Below are 16,208 nucleotides of genomic sequence, written 5' to 3'. Positions count from 1 at the left end.
GGCACCATGGCAGGTGCAATTCACTGCAGAGTATTTGGTTCTATTTTAGTATGAAGATTGAGGTTGGCAATACAAGCAAAAATGGTACAATTTTTGAAAGGGAGTGGAAGAACAGAGGGACGTGAGGGTGTTTTGTGCACAAATTCCTGAAAGTGGCAGGATAAATCAACAAAGCAGTAAATAAAGCATGTGGATCCTGGACCTTATAAGTGGAAAAATACAGTACAAAAGTCAGCAAGTTCGGTAGCTTGGGCCAACTGGAGTATTTTGTCTAATACTAGGTATGGCATTTTAGATGGTCATGAAGGGTTTGGAGAGTGTACAGGAGATTTAATAGAATGGATCCAGGGATGAGAGATCACAATTGGATAGATAGATTAGAGAAGCTGGAGTGTCTTCCATGAAGTAGAGAAGGTTAAGAGGAGATTTAATTCAGATGTTTAAAATCATGAAGGATAAAGAGAAACTGCTTTCAATGCCTGAAGGGTACATAACAAGATCATGATTTAAGGTGATTGGCAAAAGTATCAGAGGCGACATGAGAAAAACCTTTTTATATAACAAAGTGGTGAAGATTTGGAATCCACTACCTGATAGGGTGTTGGGAAACAGATTCAATTGTGGCCTTCAAAATGGAGTTGGATAAATACTTGAAGAAAAAGAATTACAGGATATATAGCATGAAGGTGTAGGATTAACTGGATTGCTGTTCAAAAGAGCTGGTGCAGACTCAATGGGCCGAATGGCCTCCCTGAGTTCTGTACAATTTATGATTTGGTGATATATTGTTGGGTATAAACTAATGAGTCACTTTTTTTTTAAATATTACCTTCCCATAGAGGCTTCAACATGAAAATAGCCCATCCAATATTAGCAGCTTAATGGAAGAACTATTTAATCTGTTTCCGGGGGACAACATGTTCATGGACCAGGGACCAAACAGATGTAGGACATGCGCTGTTGTAGGAAATTCTGGCAATTTAAAAGGATCCAAATATGGACCATCAATTGACTCTAATAATGTAGTCATGAGGTAAGTCGCTTGGTGCTAACATTAGCATGTTTCCCACTTATTCAATTGTAAAATGACTGTTCAGGATTCAAATAAAATATTGCTCATGATGCCATGCCTGCAGAAAGAACTTTTAAAACCGCTGTGTAATATCTTTTATTTCTTCAATATAAGCAGCTAGAGGAGAGGAGGAAAGAAATTGGAAGGATGACAAAAAGAAAGTACACAAACCTCTTTGTAAGTTGAACACAGCTCAACTTCTATGCAGTGGGAACATACTTAATACAATGTTTCTCTTGTGTGGTTCTCTGATGTTTGTTCACTTACCCTAAATTGGGCTTGTCAACTACTGGTGATTGGAATCTGAGACAAACTTGGTTCAGTTGGCACTCTCGCCTCTGGATCAGAATGTTATAGTATTGAGCCACATTCCAAGACATGGAGCTCAACATTGTAAGCTGACACTCCAATGCATCACTGAGAGAGTGTTGCATTAGCAGAGAACCTGTCCTTCTGATGAGACTAAATAGGGATCTTCAATACCCACCTGAAACGGGCACCCAGTTCAGGTGAACAGTCAAGATCCCAATGCACTGTTTGTCAACAAGCAGGGAGTTCTGTGTCCTGGCCAACAATCCTTTCTCCAGCAAAGGAACCAAGATAGTTAACTGTTTAGTCATCCTGTTATTGCTTGTGGGATTGTGCTTTGTGCAAAATGGTTCATGTGTTCTCCTGCATAACTGTTACTGCAATTCCAAGTAATTGTTTTTATGTGAAATGCTTTGTGATATTCCAGTAGTGCTCCACCTGAGATCAGGTAAAACAGCAGTTTGTGACAGTGGTTCACTGGATAATGTGTTGTGCAGTGAAGCTGTACATTAAGAGGTTCCAGATTTTTTTGCACCATTGCGAGAGCTTATTTTGTGCACCCTGCAATATGGATGATTTGTAAATATGTGTGTCATACTTGCATGGGGAACATGTAGCCTTCCAATTTCAGCACAAATCAAGAATTGAACTTAGAACCTTCCTAATCTGCATGGTTTAGCACTCAAGGTGCATTTATTACTCAACATGGCATTATCGGAGCCGAGTATTTGGTTTACCCCTAATTCCTGCCCCTCTTCTCTTAAAGCATTGATTCTCACTGAGGTACAGTTCCATCATTGCCAGTTAACCTCGAGTACCTCAATTAAGTGGCCATTTTTCATCTATGAACCTCAGCAGGCTAATCTGGGCAAATAAAACCCTCAGCATCCACCCTGTCAAGCCCCCTAAGAATCTTATATGTTTCAATAAGATCACCTCTCATTCTTCTAAACTCCAATGAATACAGGCCCAACCTACTCAACCTCTCCTCGGAAGAAAATCCCTCCATACCCAGGATCAACCTAGTGAACCTTCTCTGAACTCCCTCCAATGCCAATATATCTTTCCTTAGATAAGGGGACCAAAACTGTTCACAGTTTTCTAGGTGTGGTCTAACTAGTGCCTTGTATAATTTTAGCAAGACTTCCCTATTTTTATGCTCCATTTCCTTTGAAATAAAGGCCAACATTCTATTTGCCTTCCCTATTACCTGCTGAACGTGTATGCTAGCTTTTTATGATTCATGTACGAGGACCCCCAAATCCCTCTGTGCTGCAGCTATCTGCAGTCTTTCTCCATTTAAATAATAATCAGCTCCTCCATTCTTCCCTCCAAAGTGCATAACCTCACATTTTCCCACATTATATTCCATCTGCCAAATTTTTGCCCACTCATTAACCTGCCTCTATCCCTCTGTAGGCTCTTTGTGTCGTCCTCACCACTTGCCTTCCCACCTATTTTTGTGTCATCTGCAAACTTGGCGATAGCACATTCACTTCCCTCGTCCAAGTCGTTAATATATATTGTAAATACTACACCTACTCTAAAACAAAGCATGACACTGAACCACACAAGGAGATGTTAGGCCTGTTGTAGTAGGCTTTTAAGGGATTGCAACATCACTAGAAGGAAGCGTGTCATGCGATCCAGTTTAGTTTCACTTTTGATTTCAGCAGATCACACAGCTCTGATGCCTTCAAGCTTTCTATCCATATATAAATGTTCTTATGTGTCTAATTTAAATAAATTAACCCACAAAGTGTTTACACAATCCCTTTTGAGTAATCGGTGCCTTTACATTATTATAAAAACACAAGGCCAGATGACAAAAATCTTGGTCAAAGGAGGAAAGCGAGGTATAACAGAGTTTGTGGCATGGGCAACTGAAGTCATGGCCACTGATTGTGGAGTGATCAAAATTGGGGATGTACAAGAGGCCAGAATTAGAGAAGCACAGATATCTGAGGTTTGTGGGCCTGGAGTAGATTAGTGATAGGGAGGGGAGAAGCCATTGAGGGATTTGAAAACAAGATTGAGAATTTTAAAATCAAGGCGTTGATTGACCAGCAACCAGTGTAGGTCATTGAGCACAGGGGTAATGGGGAACAGGTCTTGTTGTGACATAAGACACAGGCATTGGAGTTTTGGATGACCTCCAAGTGTATGGAAGGTAAATTGTGGCAGGAGTGCATTGGAATAGTCGAGTCTAGAGGCAATAAAGGCATGGATGAAGGTTTCAGCTGCAAAGGAGCCAAACTCGCAAAGTTGGACAATGTTACAGAGATAGAAAGAGTCTTCATGACGGCACGAACCAGGAGCTCATCTTGTGACACCACAAAACCACAAAAATGTTACACCAGCTAAAAGTTAACTAACTGAGCATAGCCCACAGATAAAAATCTCTAAATCAGATCGCTGACATCTAGAAGGACAAGGACTGCAAATATCTGACCACTTGCAAGTTTCCCTCCAAGCCACTCATCATCCTGACTTGGAAATATATTGATTCTCTTTCACTATCGCATGGTCAAAATCTTGGAACTCCCTCCCTAACAGCACAGTGGGTGTACCTACACCATATGGGCTGCAACGTTTCAAGAAGATAGCTCACCACCACCTTCTCAAGGGCAACTAGGGATGGGCAATAAATGCTGACCTAGCTAGCAATGTGCACATCCTGTGAAAATTTAGGAAAAGGTGGGAGATGTTTGTGAGGTAGAGCTGGGTTTTGTCTGTGTACATATGATAGCTAATGCTGTGCTTTTGGATGATGTCGCCAAGGGGAAATGTGCAGATGAGAAGTAGGAAGGGGCCGAGGATAGATTTTTGGGAGACACCAAAGATATTGATGCAGAAGCAGGGAGAAAAGCCATTGAAGTGATACACTAGCTACAATTAGGCATGAATGGAACTCAGCAAGTGCAGTCCCATCAAGCTGCACAAAAGTGGAGAGATGTTGGAGGAGAATCATATGGTCAACTACATCAAAGGCTGTAGACAGATTGAGAAGGATGAGGAAGGATTGTTTACCATTGTCACAGTCACATAAGATAACATTTTGTGACTTTTATAAGCCACATTTCAATGCTGTGGCATGGGTAGAAACCTGATTGGGGCAATTCAAGCAGATGGAAAGATAGTCATGGATTTAGACTAAACCAGTTTTTGGCCATATCCTTTGAAGTCTGTGTCCCTTGAGTTTGAGAGAGAGGAGATGAGGGCCATACTAGGGGAAATGGCCAGTGTGAGAGAAAGTAGTGGTTTTATAAGGGACTAGGGCATCAAAGATGGAGGTGAGGGTGCAGTTGAGCAAATCAGTAGATGCAAAAAGACAGGGCTTTGAAAATGCTGTTGTAAGTTCATTTTTTAGAGCATAATTTTTCTCCCAGTGGTTGATACAGGAGGCAAATTTGGTATGTGGAAGGGGGTTGTTGGTAGAGAGCAAGACAAAGAAGTGCTCAAAGGTAGCCATATCTGTGATAGATGTCATAACATTAGCAAGACCACATGAGGTGGCAAGCTCAAGGGGGTGGCTGTGGATATATATTAGGAAGTTATATTGAAGGAGAGAGGATAAGAGGATGGTGAACTCAGAGGAGAAGAAACATAATGAGTAGAAACTGAATGAATTTTTTGAAGAGGTGACTAAAATAGTGGACAGGAGAGTGTTTATGGTCATTATTTAGATTTCCAGAAGGATTTGATAAAATTCCTAATAAAAGACTGTTGGAAAAAGTTGAAACTCATGGAATTGAAGGCAATTGACCTGGTTAGGAAATTGGCTGAGTGGAAGGAGACAGAAATTAGAGATAATGGGCAGCATCTCTCTAACTGGCAGCATATCCTGCAAGAATCTGTATTGGAGCCTTAACAATCTCTGTATTCATTAATGACTTAGGTGATTGGATAGAAAGCTGCACTTCTAAATTTGCTGGTGATACAAAAATAGGTAGTAATGTAAGCAGTGTAGATGGAATATACAATTGGAAAGGGATATTGATGGATTTAGTAAATGGACAAAACTGTGGCAAATGGATTTCAATGCAGGCAAGTGTGAGGTCATCCACTTTGGACTTAAAAGGATAGAACAGGATACTTTCTAAATGGTGAAAAGCTGAAAGCAGTGGAGGTCCAAGGAAACATGGTGGTCAAAATAGACATCTTTTAAATGGCATGAACGGGTGCAGAAAATAATCAAATGGCATTTGTATCTAGAGGAATAGAATATAATGGCGTACAAGTCACATTTCAGCTATACAAAGTCCTGGATAAACCATACCTTAAGTACTGCAAGCAAATCACATATTAGGAAGGATATATTGACTTTGGATGGAGGGCAGTGTAGATTTACTAGAATGATATATGGACTCCACACAGCAACCACTTTCTGCGCAGTAAGCTCCCACAAAGAGCACTATGATAATGGCTGCTTTAGTGATGTTGTTTGAGAGATAAGCATTGGCCAGGATACCATAGATAACTTCCATGCTCTTCTTTGAAATTGTAGTGTCCCAACCACTATCAACTACCTTAACACAGAGCTGGAATCATTTTAGCACTTGCTTAATGTCTTATTGTCTTCTGACATCATCATTTTTCCTTTCCTTGTCTCCTGTTCACATAGGATGAATCGGGCAAAAACAGCTGGCTACGAGGCAGATGTGGGCACTAAAACCACGCATCACTTCATGTACCCTGAAAGTGCTCAGAACCTTGCAAATAATGTGTCCTTGGTTCTGATCCCCTTTAAAGTATTGGACATAAAGTGGCTAATCAGTGCTTTCACAACTGGCCATATCACTCGGTGAGTCAATAGCTAAATGTTGTCAAAGGAACAACAGCAAACAGCTTTGTATCTCCATGATAATCAACTTCCCTCCATGTTATTTTTACATTTCTTTTGCTTTCCAGCTCTCCTGAATGGAAGGCAACAACATATTCTGGGGTAGAGCTTCAAATGGGCCTGTGACCCTCCTACACCCGCCAATTACCCATCCTCCATGTATGAGCCTTGACAAGGGGCATCTAGACATTTTTTCCACATGGGCTGTAGGGAGGTGTATAATATTGGTCAATGAGAACCCTAATGTAGAACATACTCGGCAAAGTCATATGAAACTGGGTCATTCGTTGTCTCTCCTTAAGTATCCATAGGACACAAACATTCAATGGAGGATAAAGTGAGATGTTCATTAATAATATGTTGATCAATGAGTACCAAAGATTCTAGATGCATTATAGGTCAGCAATTAATAATTGCATTTTCAAGTTGGTCAGTAAGACACAATTAGATATCAGATTGTTTAAATAAATGGTTGTATTTCTCTTTAATTGTGTACTCAGAATGAGATGAATTAATGACATTTTCTACATTTTATTTATTCTTTTATGAACAGCACTTATGTACCGGTGTTACGTAAGATCAATGCAAATAAAGAAAAGGTGAGTTGGAATTTTGTTATCTGTATTTAGTTGGGAAGGTACAGGTGGAAGATGACTGGTTGAGGCTGTGTTTACATTATAGTTGCAATATTTCCACTCACACTGGAGTTCTAATGTCCAACTCTAGAGCAAAACAAAGTGAGACATTTTGAAATAAGTCATATCAAACACTAATATTGAATGTATTTTCGGTGTAAAGAATAAAATGTGTTTTACAGACCATACAATAATAGTGATTACAGGCTGGATTTTTATTCCAGAGGCAGGTAACTGGGGTCATGAAATTTCCTGGTTAGGCATGCCCCCATTGGGAGGAAGTACCTGCAGAGGCAGGACTTTTGTTCTGGGGTTGAGGGGGACTACATGCTGGAGTTGGGCTTGCTGCCCCTGGAAAGAGTGTGGAGGCAGCCAAAGAGGCTGCCAGTTGTCGAGGTGCGCTGTTGAAAAGACACACCTCAGTGCTGGGGGACTTCATCGCAACTACAATCAAATGAATAAAGCAAAAAACAGCCCTCTATCCCTCACACCCACTCGCCCCCCTCACACATCCACCATACCCGGTCTATGCCAACTCATGCCATATTATGCCCCTCCATCCACCCACCATGACTCCTCATACCCTCCATGCCAACCAATGGCCCTCATACCCTCCATACCAATCTATGGCACTTCCATGCCCATCACCCAGTATACACTCTGTACAGGACCAATTAACCTTATAGTAACAATAGCATGTGTGAAAAAGCTTTAAAAACAGTCATTCATTCATAACTTTTTACTAGAGCACTATAAAAGTGTCAACCATCCAGACCATTTAAAGTATCAATAGCAGAAACTGAAAGCATTTGACAGCTCTATATCTTGTGTAAATAAACACTGTGCATTTGACAAAAGAGATTACAAAGAAAGAGCTGTAAATCAAGCATTGTTTTCCCTGGAGTGCAGCTGTTTCAACAGACTATAGATGTCTAGGCTCTCAGTCAAGCCCCATTATGCATCAATGCATTATCCATAACATTCTGTTAGTCACCATCAAAATGAATTTGTCCGCATACTGACGATGAGGGCATCTGTGGTATCATCCAGTTTGTTGTGCACAGAAGTATAAAGGAACTCAAAATGCATTATTCAGCTGCACCAAAACTTCATAATTTTTATGGCTGACTAGCAGCATCAGCAAGTCAAGGGAACACAATTCTACTGGCTCTCCCAGGCTTCTGAGTCAATGATTGCATCCCTGTTGTTATCCTGTTCCTCCATAAACCATGAGGAATTTGATTCATTATCCAGCTGGTTTACAACCAGCGCCACAGAATAATGTTCTGTTGAAGGGTCATGAGGACTCGAAACGTCAACTCTTTTCTTCTCCGCCAATGCTGCCAGACCTGCTGAGTTTTTCCAGGTAATTCTGTTTTTGTTTTGCCACAGAATAATGCTGTTTCATTGAGAGTTCTCACATTGCCTTATTTTAAGACATATTGCATTTGTAAAGTAAGGAAGAGAGGAAATGACCAAAGCTTTCCTCTTCAATAATGTCTCCTGATACTCTTGTATCAAGCATAAGAACGTAGATAAAAACAAAAAACTGCGGATGCTGGAAATCCAAAACAAAAACAGAATTACCTGGAAAAACTCAGCAGGTCTGGCAGCATCGGCGGAGAAGAAAAGAGTTGAAAAGAGTTGAGGACTCAAAACGTCAACTCTTTTCTTCTCCGCTGATGCTGCCAGACCTGCTGAGTTTTTCCAGAACGTAGATACATAGGAGCAGGAGTAGGCCATTCAGCCTCTTGAGCCTGCTCTGCCATTTAACTAGATCATGGCTGATCTTCTACCTCACATCATCTTCCCGCATTATCCCTGTGACCCTTCATGTCATCTAGACATCTATCAACCTCTGCTTTGAGCATACTCAATGACTGAGCCTCCACAGCCTTCTGGAGTAGAGAATTCTGAAGATTTACCACCCACTGACTGAAGAAATTCCATCTCATCCCAGTCCGAAATGGCCTGCCTCTTATTCTAAGATTGTGTCCCCTGGTTCTTGACCCCTCCCCCCAAACAGGGAAAACATTCCTCCTGCATCTACCCTATTGAGCCCTGTAAGAATTTTGTGCACTTCAGTGAGATCACCTCTCATTCTTCTAAACTCTAGAGAATACAGGCCCAGATAGTCTCCTTAGTCTTACCTCACAGGACAATCCTGCCATCCCTAGAAGCAACCTGGTGAACCTTCTTTGCACTCCCTCTATGGCCAGTATATCCATCCTTTGGTAAAGAGACCAAAACTGCACAAAATACTCCAGACCATGTTGGACCGCTGTCCCTGCAGTGTAGGTCCACCCACAGTGCTGGTAGGGAGGAAGTCCCAGAATTTTTATCCAGCAACAGTGAAGGAATGGCGATATATTTCCAAGTCAGGATATGGTCTCACCAAGGCACTATACAGCTGCAGCAACACTTCCTTATTCCTGTACTCTAATTCTTTTGCAATAAAGGCTAACATGCTATTTGTCTTCCTAATTACTTGTTGCACCTGCATGTTAGCTTTCAGTGACTTATGGACAAGGATGCCCAAGTCTCTTTGGACATCAATATTTCCCAATCTCTAACCATTTAAGAAATACTCTGTGTTTCATTTTTTTCTATCAAAGTGGATAGCTTCACATTTTTCCACATTATTTTCCATCTGCCATATTCTTGCCCACTCGCTTAGTCTGTCTAAATCTTCTTGAAGCCTCTTTGCACCCTCCTCATAACTCATATTCCCACCAAATTTTGTGTCATCAGCAAACTTGGAAATATTACATTTGGTCCCCACATCCAAATCATGATATAGATTGTGAACAGCTGAGGCCCAAATACTGATTCTTGTGATGCTACTCCACTTGTCACAGGGTATCAACTTGAGAATGATCCATTTATCCCTAATCTGTTTTCTGTCCGTTAACTCATCCTCACTCCATGCCAGTATTTTCCCCCCAATCCTGTGTGGGACCCTTCCAAAGAATTCCGAAAATCCAAATATATCACATCCACTGGTTTCCCTTATCTATCCTGCTAGTAACCTCCTCAAAAAACTCCAACAGGTTTGTCAAACATAATTTCCTTTTCATAAATTCATGCTGACCCTGTCCAATCTCATCATTATTTTCTAAATGCCCAGTTATTTTATAACAGATTATAGCATTTTCCTTACTACTGATGACAGGCTTAAAGATCTGTAGTTTCCCACATTTGCTACCTTGCAATCCGCAGGCACCATTCAAGAATCTAAAGGATTTTTAAATATGATCACCAATGCCTCCACTATCTCTACGGCCACCTCTTTCAACAGATGTGGATCATCAGGTCCATAGAATTTATTAACATTCAGCCCCATTAATTTCTCCAGCACTACTTTTTTACTAATACTAATTTATTTCAGATCCTCAATCTTACTAGACCCTTGGTTCCCCAATATTTCAGGGAGGCTTCTGGTATTTTTTTAATTCATTCGTGGGAAGTGTGCATCACTGGCTAGGCCAGCATTTATTGCCCATCCCTAATTGCACTTGAGAAGGTGGTGGTGAGCTGCCTTCTTGATCCGCTGCAGTCCCTGTGGTATAGGTCCACCCACAGTGCTGTTAGGGAGGGAGTCCCAGGATTTTGACCCAGCAACAGTGAAGGAACGGCGATATATTTCCAAGTCAGGATGGTGAGTGGTTTGGAGGGGAACTTCTAGGCGGCCCTTGTCAATTTAGATGGAAGGTGCTGTCTAAGGAGGCTGTCTTCCTCTGTGAAGACATGCACCAGTGTATTTGTTTAGTTTCTCTGCGATTTCTTTATTACCCATTGTAAATTCTCCATGTTGTGCCTGTACTGGGCCCACATTTGTCTTTACTAACCTTTTCCTTTTTATATACCTATAGAAGCTTTTACAGTCTGTTTTAATGTTCCTTCCTAGTTTAATTTCATATTCAATTTTCTCTTTATCAATTTCTTGGTTCTCGTTTGCTGAATTTTAAAATGCTCAATCCTCAGGCTTTCTACTTGTTTTGGCAACTTTATATATTTATTCCCTTGTTCAGATAGAATCCTTAACTTCTCTTGTTAGCCATGGTTGGATCACCTTCCCTACTGGCTTTTTGTACCTTAAATGAATGTAAATTTGTTGCAAACCATGTATTAATTCGTTATATGCTAGCCATTGCCTGTCTACCATCATACCTGTTAATGTTTCCCCTGGTTGGGGGTATCTAAAACCAGGGGAAACAGTGTCAGAATAAGAAAGAATACATTTAAGACTGTGATGAGGAAGAATTTTTTCAGTTAGAAGGTGGTGAATCTTGGAATTCTCTACCTCAGAGGGCTGTGAAGGCTCAGTCATTGAGTATGTTCAAAGCAGAGGTCGATTGATTTCTAGATACCAGTGACATTAAGGGATACAGGGATAGTATGGGAAGATGGCGTTGAGGCAGATGATTAGCCATGATCTAGTTAAATGATGGAGCAGGCTTGAGGGGCCGAATAGTCTGCTACTGTTCCTATGTTCTATGTTCCTATGAGGGTTTCAACACAGAGGGGCTGAGGCTGGGATGAAGGCAGTTAATGTCATGGAGGTGGAAATAAGCTTTCTCTAAGTTAGTGAGGATATGGGATTGGAAGCTTAGCAACCCATCACATTGTATGCTGAGATTGCAACTTGACTGGTTCAGCCAAAAATATTTGCTAGGAAATGGGTATGGAGTCAATGATGAAGGTAGAGATTGAGAAGGAGATGGTTGAAACAAGAACAAAAATTGCTGGAAAAACTCAGCAGGTCTGATAGCATCTGTGGAGAGAAAGACAGAGTCAATATTTTGAGTCCAGATCACTCTACTTCAGAACTGTCATTTAGACTCAAAACATTGACTCTGTATTTCTCTTCACAGATGCTGTCAGACCTGCTGAGTTTTTCCAGCAATTTTTGTTCTTGTTTCAGATTTCCAGCATCCGTAGTATTTTGTTTTTATCTTAATGATGGTTGAACATTGGACGAGCGGAAGAATCTAATGGAATCGGATGTTATTATCTTACATGTACAGCTGACCCCATATATATCTGTAGATTGTGTTTCCACAATCTACGTGCAGAGGATAGGGCCAAGGTTATTATTTGTCATTTATATAAACGATACAGATGAATGTGTGGGGGGTAGGATTAGTAAGTTTGCGAATGACACAAAGATTGGTCGGGTGGTTAACAGTGAGGTTGAGTGTCTTGGGCTACAGGAAAATATAGATGGAATGGTCAAATGGGCAGATAAGTGGCAGATGGAATTCAACCCTGAAAAGTGTGAGGTGATATACTTTGGAAGGAGTAATTTGACAAGGAAGTATTCAATGAACGGCATGACACTATGAAGTTCTGAGGAACAAAGGGACCTTGGCGTGTGTGTCCATAGATCTCTGAAGGCAGAGGGGCATGTTAGTGGGGTGGTGAAAAAGGCACATGGGACAGTTGCCTTTATCAATCGAGGCATAGATTACAAAATTAGGGAGGCCATGTTGGAGTTGTATAGAACCTTGGTGAGGCCACAGCTGGAGTACTGCATGTAGTTCTGTTCGCCACATTATAGGAAGGATGAGATTGCACTAGAGGGGATGCAGAGGAGATTCACCAGGATGTTGACTGGGATGAAACATTTAAATTATGAAGAGAGGTTGGATAGACTTGCGTTGTTTTCGTCGGAGCAGAGAAGACTGAAGGGCGACCTGATCAAGGTGTACAGGATTATGAGGGGCATGAACAGGGTGGATAGGGAGGAGCTGTTCCTCTTAGTTGAGGGGTCAGTCACAAGGGGACATGAGTTCAAGATGAGGGGTAGGAGGTTTAGGGGGGATGTGAGGAAAAACCTTTTTACCCAGAGTGTGGTGACGGTCTGGAATGCACTGCCTGGGAGGGTGGTGGACGTGGGTTGCCTCACATCCTTTAAAAAGTACCTGGATGAGCACTTGGCATGTCATAACATTCAAGGCTATGGGCCAAGTGCTGGTAAATGGGATTCGGTGGGTAGGTCAGGTGTTTCTCACGTGCCAGTGCTAACTCGATGGGCCAAAAGGCCTCTTCTGCACTGTTTGATTCTGTGAAAGTTAGGCACGGAGGTAATGTTGCAGAGGTGACAGTGTGGATTTGGGAAGATTATGGAGGTAACAGTGCCAATTGGTAGAAATACTTGGTAATTCTAAACAAAGATTGGGAGAGATATAAAACAAGTTACTGACTTGCCCGTACTCATTTTACACCATGCAACAAAGTCCTCATCTGCTTTGAATGCATGTACACTCCAGTTCATTATCTTTCCCTGGTCATTTTTCAAGTCTATTTAGTCAAAAAAAGGCTCTTCTAACTTCCCATCTCTCTCCAAATTCCTGATATTGTCGGTGGCATTTAAGCCCACTATTTTTATTGACGCAAGTTAGAGAAGGACCAAGGAGCAATAGTGTATTAAGTGCACCACCAAAGTTAGTAAGTGTAGGAAAGAGGTGAGCAAAATCAAGTAGTAGCTAGGTAGCACCAAGTTCCATTTCAAATTTGTTTAAAAGCTGATTCCTCCTATAAGTAGATCAGGAAAATATTTAGCCAGTTCTGAAAATATGTACCTGATGTTACACTTACAACTTACCTTATAATTTACCTTTGTTCTAAATCCAATTTCTTCTTCTCGAGATTTTCAGGTATTGGTCTACAGCCCACGTTTTTTTAAGTATGTTCATGACAACTGGAACGAGCATCACGGAAGATACTGCTCGACTGGAATGCTGGTCATAGCTTTTGCACTTCATGTCTGTGATGAGGTAAATGTGACTTAAGGTGCATCTTAATTATTGAAAAGAGAAGTATAAGCCCTTTTATTGCTCATTTGGTAAATACACCACCAAATGTTGGACAGCCACATAGGTTTGAATAAGACATAGGACCATAAGACATGGGTGCAAAAATTAGGCCATTCGGCCTATTGAGTCTGCTCCGCCATTCAATCATGGCTGATAAGTTTCTCAACCCTATTCTCCCGCCTTCTCCTCATAACCTTTGATCCCCTTACCAGTCAAGAACCTATGTATCTCGTTCTTAAATACACTCAATGACTTGGCCTCCACAGCCTTCTGTGGCAATGAATTCCATAGATTCACCACTCTCTGGCTAAAGAAGTTTCTCCTCATCTCTGTTCCACAAGGTCTTCCCTTTACTCTGAGGCTGTGCCCTCGGGTCCTACTCTCTCGTACTAACGGAAACATCTTCTCCACGTCCACTCTATCCAGGCCTTTCAGTATTCTGTAAGTTTCAATCAAAGATAGATGGAGGGGCATCATCCTTCTAAACTCCATCGAGTATAGACCCAGAGTCCTCAAACGTTCCTCATATGTTAAGCCTTTCATTCCTGGGATCGTTCTCGTGAACCTCCTCTGGACCCTCTCCAGGGCCAGCACATCCTTCCTGAAATACGGGGCCCAAAATTGCTCACAATATTCTAAATGTGGTCTGACCAGAGCCTTATAAAGCTTCAGCAGCACATCCCTGCTTTTATATTCTAGTCCTTTCGAAATAAATGCCGACATTGCATTTGCCTTCCTAACTACCGACTCAACCTGCAAATTAACCTTAAGAGAATCCTGGACTAGGACTCCCAAGTCCCTTTGCATTCCAGATTTCTGAATTCTCTCCCCATTTAGAAAATAGTCTATGCCTCTATTCTTCCTACCAAAGTGCATGACCTCACACTTCCCCACGTTGTATTCCATCTGCCGCTTCTTTGCCCATTCTCCTAACCTGTCCAAATCCTTCTGCAGCCTCCCCGCCTCCTCAATACTACCTGCCCCTCCATCTATCTTTGTATCATCTGCAAACTTAGCCAGAATGCCCTCAGTTCCTTCATCTAGATCATTAATGTATAAAGTGAAAAGTTGTGGTCACAACACTGACCCCTGCGGAACTCCACTAGTCACAGGCCGCCATCCTGAGAAGGACCCCCTTATCCCCACTCTCTGCCTCCTGCCAGACAGCCAATCTTCTATCCATGCTAGTACCTTGCCTCTAACACCATGGGCTCTTATCTTACTGAGCAGCCTCCTGTGCGGCACCTTGTCAAAGGCCTTCTGGAAGTCCAAGTAGATAACATCCATTGGCTCTCCTTTGTCTAACCTACTCGTTACCTCCTCAAAGAATTCTGACAGATTTGTCAGGCATGACCTTCCCTTGATGAAACCATGCTGATTTTGCCCTATTTAGGCTAATTGGCCTGTAATTTCCCATGTTTTTCCTCACTCACCTCTTAAACAGTGGGGATACATTAGCGATTTTCCAGTCCTCTGGGACCCTCCCTGACTCCAGTGATTCTTGAAAGATCACCACTAACACCTCCACTATCTCTTCAGCTATCTCCTTCAGAATTCTGGGGTGTAATCCATCTGGTCCAGATGATTTATCCACCTTCAGGCGTTTCAGTTTTCCTAGCACCTTCTCCTTGGTCATGGCAACCATACTCACCTCTGCCCCCCCCTGACTCTCTTGAACTTTGGGGATGTTACTCATGTCTTCCACGGTGAAGACTGATGCAAAGTACCTATTCAGTTCCTCCGCCATTTCTTTGTTCCCCACTACTACTTCTCCAGCGTCATTTTCCAGCGGCCCAATGTCCACTTTTGCCTCTAATGGTCTTATGGTCTAAGACGTAGGAATCTAGAAGAAGGAGAGGTGATCTAATCACGGTGTTTAAAATGTTGAAGGTAATTGGCAGGATAGATTCAGAGAAGCTACATCCTCTGATGAGAGAATCAAGAACAAAGGGATGCAATCTTAAAATTGGAGTCAGGCCATTAGGAATGAAATCAGGAAACACTTATTCACATAATGCATTATAGAAATCTGGAATTCTGTCCACCAAAATATTCCTGTTGCTGTGGCAAATAGGGCTTCAAAGACTGATATTTATTAGGCAAAGGAATCATGGGATATGGAAGCATTATGGGTAAATGGAATTTAGGTACAGATCAGCCATGATCTAATTGAATGGCAGAGTAGGCTCAAGGGGCTGAATGGCCTAGTCCTGTTCCTATGTTCCTAGATGAACAATGCTCAATCCATGGTCTATATACTCAAGGCTGCTTATCTCAGTGCAGTAATTGGTCTCATTCCCCGTAGGTAAGCGAGTTGAAAAATTAGGAGGACTCATTCTCCAATGATTTGTCTGTTTTTTTTAGCTGATAAGGGCCTGTATGGATATCAGACCAATTCAGGATCAAGCTGCGTAACCCAAGCCAGCCCTCTGCAACCTGCGAGGGTGGTCTCACCCATGCAACCAAATAAGTCACTGCCAAAAGGGGGATAAAATGGGAGAAAACTTGGGACTTCCTTCTCTTGTGCAGCT

At 41.8% G+C, this 16,208-nt stretch overlaps 1 protein-coding gene across 7 annotated transcripts in view; it reads left to right on the top strand.

Annotated features, from left to right (window-relative positions):
* LOC121278953 (CMP-N-acetylneuraminate-beta-galactosamide-alpha-2,3-sialyltransferase 1-like) overlaps positions 1 to 16,208 on the top strand; it is a 99,459-nt gene that overhangs the window by 75,162 nt on the left and 8,089 nt on the right. For 2 of the 7 annotated variants that reach the window (XM_041189558.1, XM_041189561.1), the window contains exons 3-6: positions 840 to 1,033; positions 6,006 to 6,185; positions 6,778 to 6,823; positions 13,519 to 13,638. In XM_041189558.1, the coding sequence (XP_041045492.1) occupies positions 840 to 1,033; positions 6,006 to 6,185; positions 6,778 to 6,823; positions 13,519 to 13,638 (540 nt within the window). Of the gene's footprint in view, positions 1 to 839; positions 1,034 to 6,005; positions 6,186 to 6,777; positions 6,824 to 13,510; positions 13,639 to 16,041 lie in introns of all 7 variants that reach the window. The other 5 variants (XM_041189563.1, XM_041189565.1, XM_041189560.1 and 2 more) reach the window with 4 other exon arrangements.

The sequence above is a fragment of the Carcharodon carcharias genome, chromosome 6, assembly GCF_017639515.1.
Source record: "Carcharodon carcharias isolate sCarCar2 chromosome 6, sCarCar2.pri, whole genome shotgun sequence".
Lineage (NCBI taxonomy): Eukaryota > Metazoa > Chordata > Chondrichthyes > Lamniformes > Lamnidae > Carcharodon > Carcharodon carcharias.
This window is presented reverse-complemented; position numbering and strand designations above follow the sequence as displayed.